Source organism: Colletotrichum costaricense (assembly GCF_030867565.1).
Source record: "Colletotrichum costaricense strain IMI 309622 chromosome Unknown Scaffold_7.1, whole genome shotgun sequence".
NCBI classification, from domain to species: Eukaryota; Fungi; Ascomycota; class Sordariomycetes; order Glomerellales; family Glomerellaceae; genus Colletotrichum; species Colletotrichum costaricense.
Genome location: NW_026848236.1, coordinates 458,719 through 478,579, shown reverse-complemented (window position 1 = coordinate 478,579; position 19,861 = coordinate 458,719). Strand labels below are relative to the sequence as shown.

At 53.9% G+C, this 19,861-nt stretch overlaps 9 protein-coding genes across 9 annotated transcripts; 5 read left to right on the top strand and 4 right to left on the bottom strand.

The window, feature by feature from the left end:
- Positions 1-85: 85 nt before the first annotated feature.
- Positions 86-2,346, top strand: CCOS01_07363 (uncharacterized protein; the record flags this gene model as incomplete). Its single annotated transcript, XM_060455529.1, has 2 exons — positions 86-141; positions 201-2,346. 2 exons carry the CDS (start codon positions 86-88, stop codon positions 2,344-2,346), a joined length of 2,202 nt encoding a protein of 733 aa, XP_060313421.1.
- Positions 2,347-3,639: 1,293 nt separating this feature from the next.
- Positions 3,640-4,095, bottom strand: CCOS01_07362 (uncharacterized protein; the record flags this gene model as incomplete). The annotated part of the gene is made up of 2 exons (XM_060455528.1): positions 3,640-3,827; positions 3,897-4,095. The coding sequence occupies 2 exons, from the start codon at positions 4,093-4,095 to the stop codon at positions 3,640-3,642; spliced, it is 387 nt and encodes a 128-aa protein (XP_060313420.1).
- Positions 4,096-5,488: 1,393 nt separating this feature from the next.
- Positions 5,489-6,632, bottom strand: CCOS01_07361 (enoyl-CoA hydratase/isomerase; the record flags this gene model as incomplete). Its single annotated transcript, XM_060455527.1, has 2 exons — positions 5,489-6,083; positions 6,193-6,632. 2 exons carry the CDS (start codon positions 6,630-6,632, stop codon positions 5,489-5,491), a joined length of 1,035 nt encoding a protein of 344 aa, XP_060313419.1.
- A 774-nt stretch (positions 6,633-7,406) lies between these two features.
- On the top strand, positions 7,407-8,845 carry CCOS01_07360 (membrane transporter; the record flags this gene model as incomplete). The annotated part of the gene is made up of 3 exons (XM_060455526.1): positions 7,407-7,622; positions 7,684-8,700; positions 8,765-8,845. 3 exons carry the CDS (start codon positions 7,407-7,409, stop codon positions 8,843-8,845), a joined length of 1,314 nt encoding a protein of 437 aa, XP_060313418.1.
- A 1,038-nt stretch (positions 8,846-9,883) lies between these two features.
- Positions 9,884-11,056, top strand: CCOS01_07359 (uncharacterized protein; the record flags this gene model as incomplete). The annotated part of the gene is made up of 2 exons (XM_060455525.1): positions 9,884-10,822; positions 10,907-11,056. 2 exons carry the CDS (start codon positions 9,884-9,886, stop codon positions 11,054-11,056), a joined length of 1,089 nt encoding a protein of 362 aa, XP_060313417.1.
- Positions 11,057-11,967: 911 nt separating this feature from the next.
- CCOS01_07358 (uncharacterized protein) lies at positions 11,968-12,135 on the top strand (the record flags this gene model as incomplete). Its single annotated transcript, XM_060455524.1, has 1 exon — positions 11,968-12,135. One exon carries the CDS (start codon positions 11,968-11,970, stop codon positions 12,133-12,135), a length of 168 nt encoding a protein of 55 aa, XP_060313416.1.
- Positions 12,136-12,391: 256 nt separating this feature from the next.
- On the bottom strand, positions 12,392-13,447 carry CCOS01_07357 (NAD dependent epimerase/dehydratase; the record flags this gene model as incomplete). The annotated part of the gene is made up of 1 exon (XM_060455523.1): positions 12,392-13,447. One exon carries the CDS (start codon positions 13,445-13,447, stop codon positions 12,392-12,394), a length of 1,056 nt encoding a protein of 351 aa, XP_060313415.1.
- Positions 13,448-14,060: 613 nt separating this feature from the next.
- CCOS01_07356 (uncharacterized protein) lies at positions 14,061-15,580 on the bottom strand (the record flags this gene model as incomplete). Its single annotated transcript, XM_060455522.1, has 3 exons — positions 14,061-14,684; positions 14,742-15,380; positions 15,452-15,580. The coding sequence occupies 3 exons, from the start codon at positions 15,578-15,580 to the stop codon at positions 14,061-14,063; spliced, it is 1,392 nt and encodes a 463-aa protein (XP_060313414.1).
- A 1,908-nt stretch (positions 15,581-17,488) lies between these two features.
- On the top strand, positions 17,489-19,374 carry CCOS01_07355 (uncharacterized protein; the record flags this gene model as incomplete). Its single annotated transcript, XM_060455521.1, has 2 exons — positions 17,489-17,572; positions 17,647-19,374. The coding sequence occupies 2 exons, from the start codon at positions 17,489-17,491 to the stop codon at positions 19,372-19,374; spliced, it is 1,812 nt and encodes a 603-aa protein (XP_060313413.1).
- Between the last annotated feature and the right edge of the window lie 487 nt (positions 19,375-19,861).

The window sequence follows — 19,861 nt, the reverse complement described above, 5'->3', positions numbered from 1 at the left end:
AAGCGAGGGCTCTCCATCTACACGCCGCCATTCGCGACGCTTACTCGAGGCCGAAGCTCAAATCCAACTTCACATCTGGGCAGCTATGGCCCCTCAGCCAACGCCCCGTGTCCGGCGCACGTCACAAAACACACAATACACGTATGTTTGAGAGGCAGTTCTGGAAGCTACTGTCAATGAAGTGCGCTGACAGGCTTTAGCTACAACCTCTCGAGGAGGATCAACAATGTCAAGACCTACCCTGTCCAGTCTTCCCAAGGAGCTACGATCCTCCTTTATGGCCACGACAATGGCATTACAATAATATGGAGAGGTGGACGTCGCTTCAGGCCATCGAAGAAGCAACAAGCAAAACCTGCCACTGAGAAGCAGAATGGTGCTCCAGACGATGCCGTAATGATCATAGACTCCGACGACGACGAAGCACCAGCCAAGGCAGGCAAGGCATCAGGGCCCTTTACCGACAAGCCCGAATTCGAAGATTCCGAGGAGGAGGGACCTTACCCTGAAATCATCCAGACTCTCGACCTCTCTCTTGGCACATCTGTTTTGCATCTTGCCGTCCTGCCTATGACGCCATGCTCTGCGGAAGATGCTGCCTGGGGAGGAGCCGATGTTTTGAAGGAAAAGATGGTGTTCACGGTGGCCTGCGCAACCAACGATGTCTACGTCGTGACCCTTCCTCTTACACCGCCGAGTCCCGAGAGCAAGGCACGCCCTGAGCTCATGTCCAACCTGCTGGCTGGAAAGGCTGGTTCTGGTCAATGGGGAGAGAGAGTCGTCCTTCTTGGCGGCCAATACAAACGGAGTGAAGGCATTGCCATGTCATTAATCAGACCCAAAGCTTCCTCTAGCTCCGATCGGATACGAGAGCAGACCGGCGCATCAAGTGCCCCGAAGCCTCGTCTCGTTGTCGCCGCACATACCCGCGAGGCATCTGGCACTCTCCGTCTCTGGGATGTGCCTCTTGACGTCCAACCCGGCGAAGCCAGTGCCCGAATCAACCCATTCCAAGCCGAATATCTTCCTAGCCCCCTCTCCAGCATCTCGTTCAACCCGACGCATCTTACACAGATCCTTACAGTAGCCTCTTCGCACGCTGTTCGCATCTACGACTACGCGCTACCCTCTTTTCCTCCGGATGACCAAGCCACCGGACCATTCCCTAGCCAAGGATCCTGGCTGCTCTCTCTGTTCCAGCCATTCACCCGCCCTACGTCGACACGCAAACCCATCCTTGACGCCGCATGGATTTCTCATGGCAGAGCTGTCCTCGCACTGCTCGCCGATGGCACCTGGGGTATATGGGATGTGGATGGTGCTAGCCCGCTAGGCGCCTCGATCATGGGAAAGAACAGCTCTGGCATCAAGGGTGGCGCAATCACCGCCTTCAGTGCTACCGGTCACGTTGAAGGCACAGGGCCGTTGAGGACAACAGCAAGCGTACCGAGGTCCAACGGCAACGGCGAGTTCGTACCTCTGACACCCCACAGCCGGCGTGACGCAGCAGCTTCGCTCAGTACCGCGGGCTCACTGGAAAGGCTTGTGTCTGTCAGAGGCGGTATTGTTGTGACACCCTTGCCCGGCAGTGGCTCAGGTTCTGGCTCCGCTGATGAGAGCGTTGTGCTTTGGATCGGCGGACTGGATAATGTCTCTGTCATCCCCGCCGTCTCACGCTTCTGGGATGCCCAGCTGCGTCGGAGTTCTGGTGGAGGTGTGAACCTGTTCAGCGGTACTACTCCAACACGAATGATCCGTTTGCAAGATCTGTCTACCGGACTTCTCGGAGAGCGCTGCTGTGGTGTGGGTGCCGCTGTCAACTTTGCCAGACTGAAGGAGAACGATGGGGGTCTGCAGATTGAGGTCCTCATCATGGGCGAGAGCCGATTGGTGATTGTCCACGAGTCCGAGGACACCCCAGGCACCAAGATCGGAACGGTTGTCTCAACCCGCCGACGTCTCTTTGGCGACAAGGGCAAGCCAGAGCCACCGAGCGCCATTATTGTCCACCCTCGACCCGATCAGCCCCGAAATGTGTCGTTCAACCTCAGCGTTAAGAAGACTAGAAGTCTGCGCACGAAATCGAATGGCCGCGATAGCATCGACGTCGATGATCCGACACACGACTTCACGCTTCCCATCGGACGGCCCAAGTCCGGTTTCGGTTTCGCCGACACGCTCAACGCCGCCGCAGATTTACAGGATGACGTTACGACACGCGATGTCGAGGTGGAGATGTTGGATATCTTGGAGATTGATCAGGCGTTGGAGGATCTGGATCACGATCGGGGTAGCGGAAGGAAGAAGGTCTTCTTCGAGGAGGATCAAGACCGGTCGTTCCACTAATGTTTGCTGCTGACGAGACTTGACCTAGACGAGACCAGAATGTACGATACCCCATGGGCCGTCCCGGCAACCGACCCAAACCTTGCGAGTTCCTGGCACGAGCCAAAGTCAACATCAATTTCGTTGTGCTATATCTGTGAACGTTCTTCTTTTTCCTTCTCTCTCTCAACAAATCATTCGCCATGGTTTTTCAAAGACCATGGCAAATCCGCACGTCAAGGTGGAGCGCAAGGAGAGATTCATCCTTGATCCAGCTCTGTATTACGAGCGGTACATTAAACAGACCTCCACATCCTCTGGGACATTTCGGATCCGCAAGGCACAAGATCGCTCAAGATGAAGTGTTGCCGGTGGAAGAAAGACTCCATGATGGGATGTGTCGACGCCGACGGTTTCTACTTTTAAGGACAGGGACTTTTATGGGTGGGGGCGGGTGGCTCGGTCTGCGGATTGACCATTTGCTCTCCCGGCCTTTTATATCATGTCATCCTGCTATCTGCCTTGATTCCTTGACTCTGGTCTTTGACTAGAGGACGATGGGAGGGGGCGGGGGGTGTCAGGGTTGGGAGGTGGTTCTGTCGGTACATTTTTCCATGCTGTGCTTTTGATGTTTGCGTGATCTTGATATTGCTTTTCGACTTGTGTGTTGCGTGATCCATAACGTCTTTCTTGTGTAAGGCTCAGAGCCTGCGCATGTGTACCTGCTAGTCCTATATGTTCGAGTCGCATCCAGCTCTGATAAGCCTCAAGTAGAGCATCATCATCATCGATACACTAAAGTGGCATGTCCCGCTGTTACCTCTCAGTGTGAATGGATGCGGCTTCACATGACTATCTTTGTACTTCTGAGATGCCATTGGCCAATGACACACATTGCTTCGACCAGGTTCTTGTATTAAATGAAGTGTTGCGACAGCTGGACCTAAGTCTTCGAAATATACAAGGATGCTCAATAATTCATTACACGCAACATGTCGTAAGTTATTGTTATTAGTGGATTAGCTGGTGGGCACGGTTTGGAGAGAGATGGCGATTCGAAGTCACGTTGATCAGCGAAGCAATTCAGAATGTGTTGTGATCAATCGCAATATTGATTCGACCTTGCTAAAACGCCCCACGGAGTCACCCTCGAACCCCTTTCCATGCTATGAGGTAGTAGTGGTAGTGTACAAGTAGGTCGCGCGTAGGACATTTCCAGTCCAGCGGCCTTTCATAACGCATGCTCAGAAATTGTCGTCATACATGTTTCCTTCCCGGAACTTTTTGTTGGAAGAATCATCGAGTGTGGGAAGTTTACAGGTTCTTCTTGACCTGGTCGGCGGTACCCTTGGCCTTGCCAGCAAGCTCGTTGGCCTTGCCCTTGGCCTCACCCTTGAGCTCCTGCGCCTTGCCGGCGGCCTCGCCCTTGAGTTCCTGTGCCTTGCCGGCGGCCTCGCCCTGGGTGTTGGGGACGTTTTGCTTGACCTTTTCAGCGACGTTGGCTGTGAAGAGGATATGTTAGTATCTTATGATCGTGTGGGCGTGGCGTCAAAGGGGCGAGAAGAACATACCACCGGCGTTGATACCATCGACGAGCTTGTCGCTGACCTTGCGGTCGACAGTCTTCAGACCATCCTTGACGGTCTCTGTTGCCGACTTTTGCGCGGCAAAGGAGGTGGTGAACGTTCTGGGGGCAGCGACGGCGGCTCTGGGGATGACGCGGGGGATGGTGGCCAGACGGCGGCCGGTGGCTTCGATGAGGAAAGACATTGTGATGTGTGTGTGTATGTGTGTGTTTGGTGGTTTGTGGAAGAGTTATTAGTGATGATGACGAGTCGTCGTTTTGATTCGTTTGAAGCTTTTGAGGTGGTGATGATGTTGTGATGAGTAGTGAGGTGGAAAGGGAGGTAGATGGAGTAAGAGGTGCAGGCAGAGAGCTCAAATACGAAAGACAAGAGGAAACCCGGAAGGAGCTACCCCTCGCTCGCGTACCTCCCTTAGCTTACTACGTACTCTCCCGTCCCAGTCTGTGTCTGCGTCTCCCATGGCGAGGTGCGGTAAAAGGGGAGCTAGGCCCGAGTTGAAGCTGAGCTACGTATGAGCTACCCGTGATGTCATGGTGTTCGTCTATTGAGGCGAAGAGGAGGAAAAGGGCAAGTAGGCGAGATAATTAGCACTAACACGGTCTGGAACACCCGTGAATGCACTGACCCGACTGCACCCCAGGGCGGCAACTTCCCCCCAAAGCTCCACCTGCACAGCTGGGCTGGACCCAAGGAGTACGAAAAAAAGAGGCGCTATGACGTCCCGGAAACCACCAAGACAATTGTATCACACCTACATCATCGATCGCGGACCAATCCCTCCAGTCTCCAGCCCGCTTGACATTTTGATCCAATGCACGTTTGATGCAGACTGCCGTGCTTTTGGGAGTTGGTACATGTACTGTCTAGGTTCCGATTTTCGATCTCTCTGCGCGGAATAGGCGGTTGGGACTGGGGAAGATGACGCCATATCTACTTTCGTTGGCCTGGCCTTCACCAGACCACTGGCCGCCTTACCTAACACCAATCTCTCTACCACTGTACGCATTGCTTTGGGCTGTTTGCATAACCTCGGTCTTCAACGCTTGAATAGCTCTAATCTGGATAGGGCAGGGCGGAATGAAGAGAAATACCTAGGTAGCCCAAGGTAAGCTGGCATTCTAGGCTAGACATTCAGCTTGGCAATCGCTCCTTTCACATTAGCCCCAGCTTCGGTCCTAGTCTACATCAAGTCAAGCAGTACCTTCTTAGAGATTCCCCGCCATGTTGCATCTCGATCCCATCCGTGCCGCACCTGGACCCACTACCGGCACGGATCCGAGGTGGGGCTTATGAGCCCTCTTCACCCGACATGCATATCGGAACTTCCTCAAGTTATCTATATGCCCTCAGTCTCTTGGGTGATCGATTGAGCGAGAATAGTACATCATCGTCAGAGAATAACTGTCTGATCAACGAACATGGCCGCCGCATCTATATCACGATAAATCTCGCGTTGCTGAAACTCGTCCAGCTAAGCTGACCCATCTCATCATAGTCTCGAGACTACATTCAAGCAATGTATGCCTAGCTCTCATGTCTATATCTAGACCATAGATACGCCCAAATACTACACAGCCTTACTGGCCCTTGAAAACAGGCTTCCTCTTCTCCTGGAACGCCTTGAGCGCCTCATTCCGATCATCCGTAGCAACGACCCGCTCATACATCTTATTCTCAACCTCCTCCCTCGCCCACGCCACAGCCTGAAGTCCAGCGCGGATGGCAATCGGCCCGCCCTCGCAAATCTCCCCCGCCAGCCTCACGCTCTCGCTCAAAACCGCCTTGCGCGCCGCCAGCAACACGCCCTTATCCTTGTCGCCCTCGCCAGCCTTCTCCGCCTCCTCGTGCGTGATGTCCACCAGCCGGTCCGCGATGCCCAGGAAGTAGGCCTCGGGCGCGGAGACGCGGCGGCCCGTGAGGATGAGATCGCGCGCGCGGGAGAGGCCGATGAGTGCGGGCAGGCGGTGGGTGCCGCCGGCGCCGGGGATGATGCCCAGGCGCGTCTCGGGGAGGCCGACGAGGGCGTTGGAGGAGAGGACGCGGAAGTGCGTTGAGAGGGCAAGCTCGAGGCCGCCACCGAGGGCGATGGAGGAGATTGCCGAGATTGTTGGGATTGGGAGGTTTTGGAGGGAGGTGAAGGTGGAGCGGAGGTTGTGGAGGAACTCGTCGGTCCTGTGCGGGCTCACGTGTTAGCAGCAAGCTCTTGTTCGAATCTCGACAAGATATCTAATAATTGGCTCTCGGCTGGATTTGGGGTTCATAGTGTAAGTGTACAACTTACTCTTCCTGGGTGAAGCCCCGCCTCTCCTTCAAGTCCGCGCCGGCGCAGAAGCTCGTCTCCACGGCGCTGGCGAGGATGAGGGCGCGCGTAGGGCCCTTGACGTCTTTGCCAGCGGCGCCGCCAAAGATTGGCTGCGGCGGTACCTCGGCGCCGGTCTCCGGGTCATACTGGGCGTGGACGGCGTCGACCTCGGCGCGCAGCTGGGAGAGAAGAGCTTTGGAGAGGGCATTGCGCGCCTTGGGTCTGTTGAGCTCGAGAATGCGAATGTGGCCGGACCCGGGTGCCGGGAGCTGTGTGACGGTGATGAGCGGCTGGTTAGAGTCTGCGGCCGTCGAGGTCGAGTAGAATGCGCCGGCTACTGCCGCCGGAGATCTGGAGGATGCGTTTGTGGTGCGCGGGATGCGGATTGCGATCCGGAGGGGAGCGAGACGGGGAGGCATTGTGGCGGTTGGGATAGACTGTAGTGAGAAGCGCAAGCAGAACAAGCCAATGGAGTAAGTTCGAGATGGAAGACGGATTTCAATCGCGGTGATGGGCGTTGAACGATTTGCAGAATTCGATGTCGACGTTGTGCCGGTAGAGCTGGAGGTTATGCCGAGGACAGCAACGGAGGAGCAGAAGCTCCTTTGGTGAGCATGCAATGACGTTCGCACCAATTCGGTTTTGCTCGGCTATTTGTGGAGACCTTTGCACAGCTCCTGAGCATAAAACGGTACGTACTCCCTTTTGTGCAAGTTCTCGGTGACGGGAAGCTCCCAGCGAAGCTCACCGAGCATGGTAACCGGGGGAGCTTGGATCACACACCTCGCTCACACCGTGACCCCAAAACCGCCCTTCCTTCCATCGACGATGCTTGGCATTGCAGAAACACCACAAAAGCAGTCCAAAAACACCACGATCGAAGAAGTTATGGACATCATCATGGGCGCCCGGAAGCAGCCAAGCCAGAAACCTCATCTCATCATCAAGACGCTATCAAGGGGCGTTCTTGGCCCGTGCACAGTGACGTCCACGGCCTCCTCACGCTCCTGGTGCCAAGCGCACACGCCAAGCATTTCTGTCCCTGCGCAAGCACAGCAAGGAACAAGTCTAGCTGAGCTGTCGCGTGTCTCAATCGAAGTTGCTGCCGCTCTTCTTAAAACCACGCTTGTTCCCCTTCTCCTGTCCCCTCAGGTTGCTGGTAGTTCAGTGACTTGGAAAGACTAGCAGAAACCATGTCAGACAACACGGCAGAAAGCATCCTCGTCCCCTTCTTGGGGGCTTTCCAAGCTTCCTTATCGGTGCTCCTCACCATTTCCGCCGGTGTCATTGCCGCCCAGTATGGCCTCCTCGACGACCGTAGCAGCAAGAAGATTTCGACCTTTTGCGTTCGGATGGCCCTTCCTGCTCTCCTGATTACGAATGTTGGTTCGCAGCTTGACCTCGAGACTGTAAGTACCCCGGGCCCACCCTTCGGCACCTTATATCCGTCTCTTCTGACCCATCTGCCAGGGAATTCGATACGTCCCCATCATCATCTGGGCCATCTTTTACACTACAGTGTCAATCGGCATCGGTTTCGTCTTGACAAAGGTCTTTGGCATGCCCGACTGGGTCATTCCGGCCATCGCCTTCAATAACACTACCAGTCTGCCCCTCTTGCTCGTGCAATCCCTCGACGCCACTGGCATCCTTAGCTCCATCGATGACAGCTCTGGCGTCGTCACCAAAGCCAAGAGCTATTTCTTGGTCAATGCCATGATTGGCAACTCCCTCACATTTGCTCTGGGACCGAAACTCCTCAACGGCCAAGAAGAGGAAGCCCCTGACAAGAACGAGGGAGACCAAAACGACGATGAAAATGACAGCGATAGCGAAGAAGATCTCGAGTCCCAAGAGCAGGACGCCATCGAGCACAACGAGCAAACCTCTCTTCTCCCAGACCGCACCGTGACCAGAATCACCCGCACAAAGTACCGCGTCTACGGCAAGGGCAGCAAATACTGGTCCAACCTGTCCCCGACATCCCGCTCCACCCTCGAGTTCCTGTACAGCTTCGTCAACGCCCCCGTAATCGGCGCGCTCATCGGCGCCCTTCTCGGCCTCGTCCCCGCTCTCCACCGCCTCTTCTTCAACGAGCCTGAGGAGGGCGGCTACTTCAACGCCTGGCTCACCTCCTCGGTCAAGAACGTCGGCGAGCTCTTCGCCGTGCTGCAGGTCATCGTCGTGGGCGTGAAGCTGTCCAAGGCCATCTTGCAGTACAAGAACGGGGAGGACTCCAAAGAGAGCAAGGTGCCTGTGGTGCCGTTCCTGGCGGTCACGTTTGTTAGGTTCATTCTCTGGCCCGTCATCTCGATTGGCGTGATATATCTCTTGGCCAGCAGGACGGAACTCTTGACCAAGGATGCGCTTTTGTGGTTCTGTTTGATGCTTATGCCGACTGGACCTCCGGCTATGAAGTTGTCTGCGCTGGCGGATGTTGATGGGTCTGAAGACTCTTTAAAGATGTTGATTGCCAAGTTTTTGACTGTAAGTTGGCACCTCCTAGCCTCTTGCCCTCTGATACATGGGATATTTGCTAACAAGATTTCAGATGTCTTATATCGTATCACCCCTGATCTGCTTCACGGTGGTTGGTGCTTTGAAAGCAAGCGAGGCCATTGTTGCCAAGTAGACACTTGTTTTTTTTTGGTTTTCTTACATTGGTTTGGAGAGATTGATAGGTGCTTGTCGTAATTCTAGGACGTAAGGATGTTTCTGGAGCAGGTACATCTAATTAGCCATCTATAAATTGACAAGGTCTGCTGATGAGGGGCAAGCTTGACTTACACAACATCTCACTGCGCCTGCACTTATTCACTACTTGATCGTTGAAAGTTCCTTCGCAACTTCTTTCGATTCTTCCCATTTATTACTACTATGCCCGATCTTTACTGTATCGCGCTGAATCCTATCGAGCCTTCACCAATGCTACATATGACATTCTTCTTACTGAGATTCGTCTTCTTCGCCCACAGTTGCCTTTCGCATCTTGAATCGGGCTTGCAGGATTTCGCAACAGTAATATGGTAAACTATCCTCCAGATAATTGAAGGGAGTTGTCGACTCTAAGGAAGAGCTAAGCAGATTTCAAGCTATCTTACATATCTAAGAAGGCTTATACCCAGTAACGTTGGACTTTTCTAGAAGATCACAGTAAGGCATAATGCTCACCAGACAACAAAGTCATGAAAGGATAGAGGCTGTGATAATTCTGATTTACTTTCAACCTGAAGGACTAACTACAGGTGCAAGGCGTGTCTTGACACCTCTGATGCCTTTGTGCTCATTCCAAGTCTGCTAAGCTCAACAGCATCGTACGTACTGACTTGGATAGCCATGACTTTGAGGCCCGGACGAGTTGCCCAAGTCCGAGCATCCCGAGTAACATTAATTCCCTTCACTACCCTGTACTCAATGCCAACTAGAAGCTCTCCGTGACAATGTGATTCACTCATGAACCTCCCATCCCGTCTTCACCATCAAGGCTGCCGCTCTTCAAGTATCCGCTTCTCACATGACTTCCAGCGCCTTCTACCTCGCCCACCACCCTGAATATTTCCAAAAAGGAAAAAGGCCTTCCTTCCAGAACAAAAACTCTCTTTTCCAAAACCATCTCCATCTCCATCGTCATCTTCCACCGCGGACATCGTCAATTCATCAGTTCGCGAAGATGTGGTCTGGCAACGATAGCGGACAAGCTACCGTCCTTAGACGCAGACGTCGCAGAGGCGGTAGAGGTCGCAGAGGCCGCAACACCGCGATGGCAGTCGAGAACAACGCGATGGAAGTCGACGATACCGCCATGGACGTCGATGTCGACAATGCCATCGTGGACGTCGACAACATCACCACGGGCGTCAACCACATCAACATGGCGAGCACCAACAATCCCGCCAACAATCCCGCCATCACCGACGCCCAGCGCCGCTGCATTCTCCTCACCATTCCCTACGAGATCCGCTACAAGATCTACATCCAAGTCATCAAGGGCTCCAACGTCACCTGCGACAGCATCGTCCTCGTCCGCAACAACCGCCGCCTTCGCGGTGGCCCGGTCCCGGCCTGGGCAGCCACCGCAGAGCACAGCGACTTCCTCCTGACCTGCCGCCAGATCTACGACGAAGCCCGCCCCATCTACTGGGCCCGCTCCCTCGTCGACTCGGGCGCGCAGCGCTTCCCGACCATGGCGGACCTGTTGGGCCCCTTTGCGCGCCAGAACGCCGAGCACATCCAGGGCATCGTCGGCAACCTCAGATATTCTGAGCAGCCTGCTGAGTTTTTGGAGTCTTTCCCGCGCGCCAGGACGGTTCGGCTTTCGGATAGCTTTGTCACGCACTTTACGTACGAGACGTTTGTGGGTGTCACCGAGGACGAGGAGTCTGTTGTTGCGCATATCAAGAACAGAATGGAGGCCAAGGGTTTGGACAAGTTGGTTGCCGATGCTCAGTTCGGTCGGGGCGTGCAGTTCTTGGTTGCTGCTATCTTGATTGGACACCCTGTCAAGGGCGACGGTACTGTGGTTAAGGATGAGAAGCACAAGCACAAGGTCAGTTTTATTCCATTCGTCGCCGAGTTGGAGCTCGAGCTCTATTGGGATGTGTCGAGTGTCGTTTCTTCTTTTTTATCTCTCTTTTGATTCTCCTACCTTGCGACTCGGGCCTTCATGCTGACCCTGATTCTTTTCAAACTTTAGCATTGCTTCTACAACATGACTACCAGCAAGCTCTTGGTCGTTGACGCCGAGATCCACCGCGGCTCCCTCCGCAAGTTCGACGAGGACCATATCGACCTTGACAACTTCGAGCAAGTCTTGGAGGGTCGCTATCTTCGCGGTATGATGTGATGGACTTTCTTGCCGACGCCTGATAATACCGTGCCATCGTTCGAAAAGTTGAATACGTGCATTGTCCCATCGACAGGGAATCGAAGCCTGAAGAGGGTCAATGCATACGGTATAGGGGCTGCGAGAGTCAACGTTGCACCATTGAAGGGGTCTTTCTGGAATGAATGAAGAAGGATGGACAGAGTCTTTCAGTCTGATAACAAGAGATACGAAGACTACTATTGATACATGATCAAGCATTTGCGGTCTCATACAATGCAACTCGTGACACGTGATCGGAAAACTCCTGGAGCCCTCACGATTCAATCACCACTTCAATGGGCCTGGCTTCCTGAGCAGGTGAGTAAAACTTGCCAGCTGATGAGGAATGTGACAGTTATAAGTCAAGTGGACTCCCGTCATACGAACGAACTTGGGTAAGCGGCAGGATGCGGACTTAGCGGGGAGAAAGGAAGTCAGCAAGGATGCCAAGTGAGCATTTAAAGTCCTGTCACACCCTGACGATTGATCGACAAGTTCATCTGGAAGCACGGGCTAGCTGTAATTGATACTGACTCGCCTCATTCCTTCGGCTGTGCTGACTCGGGTTATAATCGGGGGCAGAATGTAGGAAGATGTGTCTTTTGATTCATCTGATTGGCGGATTTGGTCTATATTTGCACTCGGAATTAATTGCGTTGGTGTCTACTGAATACTTTCTCATCAATCTTGATACAATTGCCAAGTCTGTTTCATATTGGAAGGACTCTATATCATCAACTATGTGGGGTGGCATATTGAGTAGGAAGATATAAAGAAACACATCTTGCTCACACAATGGAATGCAAATGGCCTCATCAACACATCTGCCCAACAATAGTAAGCAACCGAACCATCTTAACTCAGTCCTCCAACCAATCGACCTCTACAAAATGCAGTTCCAAACTCTCTTTGTTGCCGTTGCCGCCCTCATGGCCGCGAATGGCGTAGCCGCCAACAGCTGCTCAGTCTGGAATGGCAAGTCATGCCCTGCCAACCAACCTCGGACCTGCGGCGACGGATGTTGCTGCGAAGTGGCCGTCATCGGTTGCACGTGCTAGATGGAGGAGGTAAGGATTTCATCTACACTATTCCATCATCGTTTGAAAACTTCTGACTGACAAGAACGACGTAGGACTGAAAAGAGGCCATGCAGGCGTAGGTTCACTTCCTGATCTTAATAAGGCGTCTCTGCATAACAGGAGACTGATAGATCACTAGAGTTGTAGATTCTCAGGGCAGCTCATGCCCCTTCTTCGGACGTTTTCTCATGATGAAAACCTGTGCCATGGCCCAGCAAAATACCAAAATGAACAATTAGAAATACCTCTCATAAGCCTTGGCCGCATCCAGAATCATCTTATCAAAAGTGATCCAACCCTGTCCAGTCGCCTTTGAAGCTTTCGACGCATCGACCCTTCGTGACTCAGGTGGCTCGCCGTAGTCTTCCAGATACCCCTTCCCCGGCTCTCCCTCCTGGATGATATCCCTCCTCTCAGGATACGCCTTCCTCAACAGGTCGCAATACGCCTGAATGTTGGCAAAGTTACCGTTCCCACCAGCGATGAAGCGCTGCCCATCAGCCACGTCCGGTCTATCGGCAGCGAACACAATAAGACGCCCAACATCCCGGGCATCAACGTGCGTCCCGTTGCCGGGCCCCACAGGCGGCACCTCTTCGCCGCTCATGACGCGATACGCAATAATGGCAGTATCACTCAGCCTCTTCGGGTCCTCGGGGAGGATAAGCGGAGGGCCGGCAACCCACACGGGGTTGACGGCCGTCATGCTGAAGTTGATCTTGTCCTTATTCTTCTCCTTGAAGTCCCAGAAAGCGCGCTCTCCCTTCACCTTACTGGCGCCGTAGATTTGGTGACCCGTCGCCTCGGAGCCCGCCTTCTCGAGAACCTCCTCCGCCTCGTCGTTCCAGTCCGCTTCCGAGACAACCCGCCCCTGGAACTTGGGACTCGAGCCGCGGATCGCCACGATGGACGACATGTACACGAATGACTTCAGGCCGGTCACGTTGACCGCTGATTCAAGGATGCCGAGCGTGCCCTGCACGGCAGTCCCCAGGACCTCCTCGACATTCGTGTTGGTGAAGCTGACGGGTGTCGCGAGGTGGGCTATGGAGGTGACGCCTTTGAGTGCTTCGTCAAAGGCACCTGGGACGGTAATATCTGGGACGATGGCTGTGAACAGCTGGCCCGATGCGGCTTGCAAAGGGAGGGCGGCGGTGAGTTCGTCTGCGGAGCGCTGGGTTCTGACAGCGGCGCGGACGGAGTAGCCGGCCAGGAGGTAGGCTTCAACTGTCCGAGCCCCGATGAAGCCGTTTGCGCCAGTGACTAGGGCCAGACCTTTTGTTGACGACATTGTTAGGTTTCGGTTGAGGTCTGTTAAGATGAAGGGGATTCAGTAGATGAGCACGAGGATGGGCGGCTCTCAAGAGGGTCACTGTAGTCTAAGTAAGTACTTTACTTGTGTTGCTGGATCGCGGGCTGTAATTGAATTTGTATAAGTTGAAAAGAGCATGTGGAGTTGGTTGAGTGAGATATGTTAGGTCTTGGCCCGGCTTTAAACGCTAACTACGACGCAATGGACCGATGGTCTTATCGCCAGTTTATCCCCGAGTCTTTGTCAGACATTCTTCCACGGATAGAGTAATGACGCTTTTGTTTCCTAGCGTGCAGCGAGGCGCTTTCGGTCCCGGTCAGATTTTGGCGCGGTACTCATTCGTAAATCGGCAGAGGGCTTTGGACGAGGTTGGACGAGGTCAAATTATGAGTAATTATGAGTAAACACGCCATTTCACTTCTTATTACATGGTTTTAAGTGGTGCTACGTGTGACATCACGGGCCATGCAAAGTTCTTCTCATTTTGCTCAATTGCCGCTGTCATTTGTATTGCTGTATAAATGCCTTATCCGAATCTGTCTACCTGAACCGTTTCCTTAGAGGTTTAGGTAAAGAAGACGTGTCTCGAGAATTATTTGTCGAGTCCTCCGGCCTCACGGACGGCAGACTGCGCATTATTGGCATGAGATCCAGTCTCGATCATCTTGGCCACCTCCGCATCATCATGCGGTGCCCTCAGCTTGCCCACAGTCGTAAAGTCATCCCGCGGTCGCTTTACAATGATACCCTCTCTCGCCTCACCCAACGCGCCACCAACACCAGCCTGACCCGTCCTCAGCGCAGCAAGCGACTTGTGGCGCTCCGAGAGGAGCTCGTCCTCGGCCTCCCAGCTGAGCGAGAGCAGCGCGTTCTCCTTGGGCCGAACGGCCGGGTGGGTGAAGAGGGAGAGCACGCAGGGTCTCTCGCCGCTGGTCTCGGTGTTGCGGCCCGTGCCGTGCCAGATGCGGCCCTCGAAGATCATGGCGGTGCCGGCGGGCGCCTCACAGGCGATTGTGCCCTCGCTGGTGAATACGTTGCGGGGGCGAACGTTCTTGTTGTGCGAGCCGGGGAAGATGCGGGTACCGCCGTTCTTCTCCGTGAAGTCGCACAGGAGCCAAGAGATGTTGAGGGCGCAGGGTTTGGTGCGGCCGTGGCCCATGATACCTTGGTCCCAGTGGAGGACTTGAGGCATACCGCCGGGGCGGGCGATGTTGATCTGTTGTCATGGTGTTAGTCTTTTTGTCCTTTCTTGTTGGATGGAAAGAGTGCATACGTTGTAGGACCACAAAAGGGGGTTGTTGCAGCCGAGGTACCACGGCACGACCTCATCAATCAGGGGGTGGTTCAGTAGGTCGAGGAACTCCTCTCCCTTGTTGAAGATGTTCCAGATGCGCTGGTTGGGCTTCTTTGGGCCGCCATCGAACGTTGCCACGCCAGCATTACGTTCGCCGGCAGCCTGCTCCTGGGCACCCTTCTTGAGGATCGCGACTTGCTCGGGAGTGAGTGCGTTCTTCATCAGACCATAACCCCACTTCCTCAAGTCACGCTTGACCTGCTCGATATCTTCTGTCGGCTTGGGCAGCTCGTCGAGGTTGAGCTCGTCCTTTGTCGTCGGGGCATCCGTGGGATTCGGAGTGATGAGGTCTGCGAAGCGGATGGCCAGGGGGTAGTCTCCTTTGGTGGGGACGGCCGACATAAATACGGCGGTCTGCGGGTCATCGCGGCCCTCGACCAGGTCCTCGAAGCGCTCTGGGCGCCATGTGAGCTCAAAGGCGGGCTCGGCGCCGTCGGTGGGGGCCGAGTCGAGGAGCTTGACCGGGCTGGAGCGGGCGTCGATGTAGACGGGATCGGGGTCCGTGAAGTCGCCTTCGGCAAATGTCACCTTTGCCAGTACCTTGAGCTCTTGGAATGCCTAAACCCCGGTCACTCTCGTGTTAGTGAAAGGGGCCCCTCCAATGGTTGACCTCTTCGTGGGGTTATTACCTGTAGCTTATCGGCAAGGATCAGCCGTGCGAGGTTGCTCTGTGCTGTAAAGCGCTGGGCCTTATTTCCGTAGCTGACGGAGCTGAAGTCAAGGGCCCCAAGGGGCTTGGAGGGTGCTGGCATAGACATCTTGTTGTTTGAATTAGACACTGAATGAATGCTCGAGGATAGTAGTTGATTGAAAGGTGAGGTTGATTGGAGAGTGATACAGATCTTTGCTACTGTCGGGAAACTCCAAATAGTTATACGTTCAGAGGCGATGCTGCTAGGATGAGAGTATTCGCTTCATGTCTGGGCATGTCGCCTCGCAACTCTAATCGAGTTGTTGTTGAAGCAACGCCATGCGCGAATGAAGCGTTGCGGACTACAGCATCGTAGACTTTGACCGACGCCGTGCTCGCGTAGCTGCGCCGGGCCCGGGTGGTGAACAGAGTTGCAACGTTTCTCAATGTCAGCTCCCCCAGTTTCTCGGTCTCGGTCTCGCTCTCAGTCGTTTTACATGATTAAGATTGGGCTTGACGTCGCACTCCCCCACAAAAACCCTGGGGTCGCGGAACTCAATTATAACCTGCGCTTGCAAGCCAGTGCAGTAATTACTAATAAGAGACTCAGGATTACTCCGTACGTTTAAAGACGGGCTGTGTAGGCGCTACTAAAAGGCATCACGTTGTATGGCCCTGCGCCGGTAGATAATCAACGTAACCCCTTGCTAGCGTCAAGGATTTAGGATAGATGACTTTACAAACCTTCGTGCGGGATGCGCTGATTAGCCCCTTGGCTGCCACGCTGCCTAATCGTAGTCGTTGCTTATTTATATTGTTGCCGCTAACAGCTTGTATCCATACCTCGCTCTCGCACTCTATCGTCGGCCGGGAAGCATATTAGAGCTTGGTAACACAGTAGCTAGGAGCTTGGTTCACCTCGCCTCGTTCCTGCGCCCCCTCATCCCCTTGTCACTAGATCGCAGAAACTTAAGTCCGCGAGACAATCCAGCGGGCGGCGGCAGTTGAAGCACCGATCCGCATTGTGGCGTTCTTGGCTTCGGGCAGTAACGGTTCCCGGGCCGTCCAGGGTGGATTCCGGGGCACTCCGTACAAGGGAGCTTTTCGCCGAGTGAGTCGCTCGGCGGGTCTAGTGGGTGGGTATCGCAATTATCAGTGGGTCGTACCTCTTTGATTCTTCCCGCAGCTGTTGTTCACATCGATGGCAATCTTAGCTGCTTGTTTCTTTCGATCTTGTTTCAGAGCTGGGTGTACCTGTTGTACGTTCATCTCGAAGAAGTCCTTCTGGATCAGAACACTTAGCATGTTTTCTTCCCTTCTTCGTCCATGAACATTGGATTACGAAGTCTTGCTGACATGCTGGGAGGTCGTGTAAGTTTCGGTGTGACGCGTGAACAAAACTGGCGCTACATTTGGTATCAAGATGTCTCTTTAGAAAGATCCGTTTCTTAGTTCATCGAGTTCAACCACCGCCACATAAGAGTCACCTCGGAAGTGCCCCATAAGAACGTATCCTAATGCAGTGGCTAGGGAGATGAAAGGTAGGGTGATCTTCTACTTCTCCATGCAAATCACGTACTTAGTCAGTCACCAAGGAGCCAACTCGCTCTCGTGACTCGTCCTCGCTCTCGCGTCCCCTGTCCTCAGCCACACATAGAGCTTATTACGACCCCCATAGCCACTAGCTCCTAGCCAATGGTCTTGCACAATGTCCGCACATTGACCGCGATCCGCGGCCTCGTCTTCGCCTCCGTGTTAGCACTCGGGTGGTTGTTATGACTTCAACCCAATGAGGCGTATCCAAAATTTGACCGGTTGTTCGGCATCGAAAATGCCTAGCTTGCACAAGACATGGCTCGTGACCTGGCTAGCAGACGGATAAGAACTCGTCCGTAGATGGCAACGAGAATATCGACAGGACTATATCTGGTTTATCTCCCAGCTCTCTGATATCACACTCCTCACCTGGGACTGAAACCTTCTTTAAGTTTGTTCATCGTTGCAGCTCTTGGCACCTCCACGGCAGAAATCCAAAATGTTACGAAACAACTTGATACGGGCGCTTTCTGCACTTAACTTTGCATTTGGTGCCATCGCTACGAATAGTTCATGCAAGTGTGTAAGTTTATGTTCCCCCGCCAAGATGGATCAATTCAACATCCCGACTATTCGTCTCAGATGGACTGACACAAGGCCGCTTCGGACGGCATTTTGCAACAGGCACCAAACGACGCTTGCTGGCCATCTACAAGTGACTGGCAGCAGTTCAACGCTACTCTCTCGGGGAAGCTCATAGCGACCAAACCGGTCGCCATCTCTTGTTACGCAGGTCCTAATTATGACGCAACGTTGTGCGCCAGTGTTATGGTGGACTGGTACAAGGGAGAATGGATGTCATCGCACCCCGTCGGCCTGGACTACCCCCTGAACATCACATGCCCTCCCGTTCAACCTACATCGAACTCGACCGACGGAGGAGGCTCTTGTACCCTCGGCACGAACCCTGTATACGCTGTGAACGTGACAGAGACCGACGACATCGTCGCAGCTCTCAAGTTCGCAGAGGAGAAGAACCTGAGAGTCGTGATCAAGAGCACCGGGCACGACGTACTCGGCCGCAGCGACGGTTTCGGCGGCTTGGAGATTTGGCTTCGTTACTTCCGCAACGGCATCACCCCGCAAACCTCTTTCCAGTCCTCCACCGGCTGCACAGCCTCAGGATGGACCGGCAGCGCCATGAAGCTTGCCGGCGCGTACATGTGGGGAGAGAGCTACGCGGCCGCAAAGGAAAACAACGTCGTCGTCGTGGGTGGAGGAAGTTCGACCGTCTGCAGCACGGGAGGGTGGATGCAGGGCGGCGGCCATGGCCCGGCCAGCCATACTTTCGGTCTCGGCGCTGACCAGGTGCTTGAGGCTGAGCTCATCCTTGCCAACGGCACTGCTGTCACAGTCAACGCTTGCCAGCATCAGGACCTTTACTATGCTATCCGTGGCGGAGGTCCCAGCTCCTACGGTGTCATCGTGTCAACTACGGTCAAGACGTATCCGCAGGTCACCGTGGCCGTTCAGAACCTCCAGTTCGCGGCCCCCACCGGAACCCCCAAAACCGCTTTCCTGGATGCGCTTGCAACTCTTTACACCTCGATCCCGGAGTTGGTGGAGTCTGGTTTTGCCGGCTATAGCCACTGGCAGACCGACGGCCAGTCTGCTTCCTTCAACAACTACACCACGGCATATTCCCATGCCGTCTACGTGTTCAACAAGACCGCTGAGGAAGCAGAAGCCGCTGGCAAGGGCCTTCTCGACAAGATTTACAAGTTCAACGACACGCTCTTTGTAAATTCGAGCTATGTAACTTATGGCGACTACTGGACCTTCTTCCAGGAGGTTAGCGCCGATAACAACCCCGTCGGCCTCATGGCCGCCTCTGGATCTCGCCTCCTGGATACGGACGCCGTCAGTAACTTCACAGCCGTCCGTGGTCTAGTCGAGACGCTGGCCGGAAAGACGGGCGAATACGTCACAAATGTCATCTCCATCGTCTCTGGTGGCCAAGTCTGGGCCGACGCAGCTCAGGAGTACTCCGCCGTTCTCCCCGCCTGGCGTACGGCCGTCTTGCACCAGTCTGTCGCGCGTATTCTCAGCCCCGGCGTCAGCGATGCCCGCTTCAAGGAGGTTCACGACGACGTCACGTTCAATAAGATTGGCGCTATGAAGACCTTGGCTCCGAACATGGGAGCGTACATGAATGAGGGTGATGCTTTTGACCCGGACTGGAAGGTGGATTACTATGGCGCCAACTACAACAGGCTTCAGTGCATCAAGGAGTACTACGACCCTGGGGAGCTCTTCTACTGCCCAACTTGTGTGGGAAGCGATAAGTGGCAAGAAGACTCCGTTGGACGTCTTTGCCGCGCGTAGTCATCCGGACTCTAGTCGACATCGAGGCTCACTCATTCCCTTGTGTTTCTGGTAATTACTGTACATAACTGGATGTTTAGACAGACAGACCTAACCTTCTATTTCTGAATCATTAGACTTTCAATTAGCCTTTATCATAAACTCTCATTACACAGGAATCGTATCTGAATATAGTTACAACCTAGCATCAGAATAAATCAATGTCGAGTTTAAATCCCGTTGTCGGAATAGTAATTCAAAACGGCGTAAAGCCTAGCCGCTGACGGCCCAAGTTGAGTTGTGAATCTCTTAATGCTTGAAATTGCCCCTGGACTGCCTCTGAGTTTTGAACTACTTGTGGTCAAATTAAGGAGCTTAATATTCATGTACATATGTACATGTCTGTTACTAGTGTCTGTCGTACCAATCCTTATCCCGGAGTGTAGCCAAGCGTGGTGATAAGGTAAGGAGGGTGTATGAAATAGGAAAATATTATATTGTCATCAAT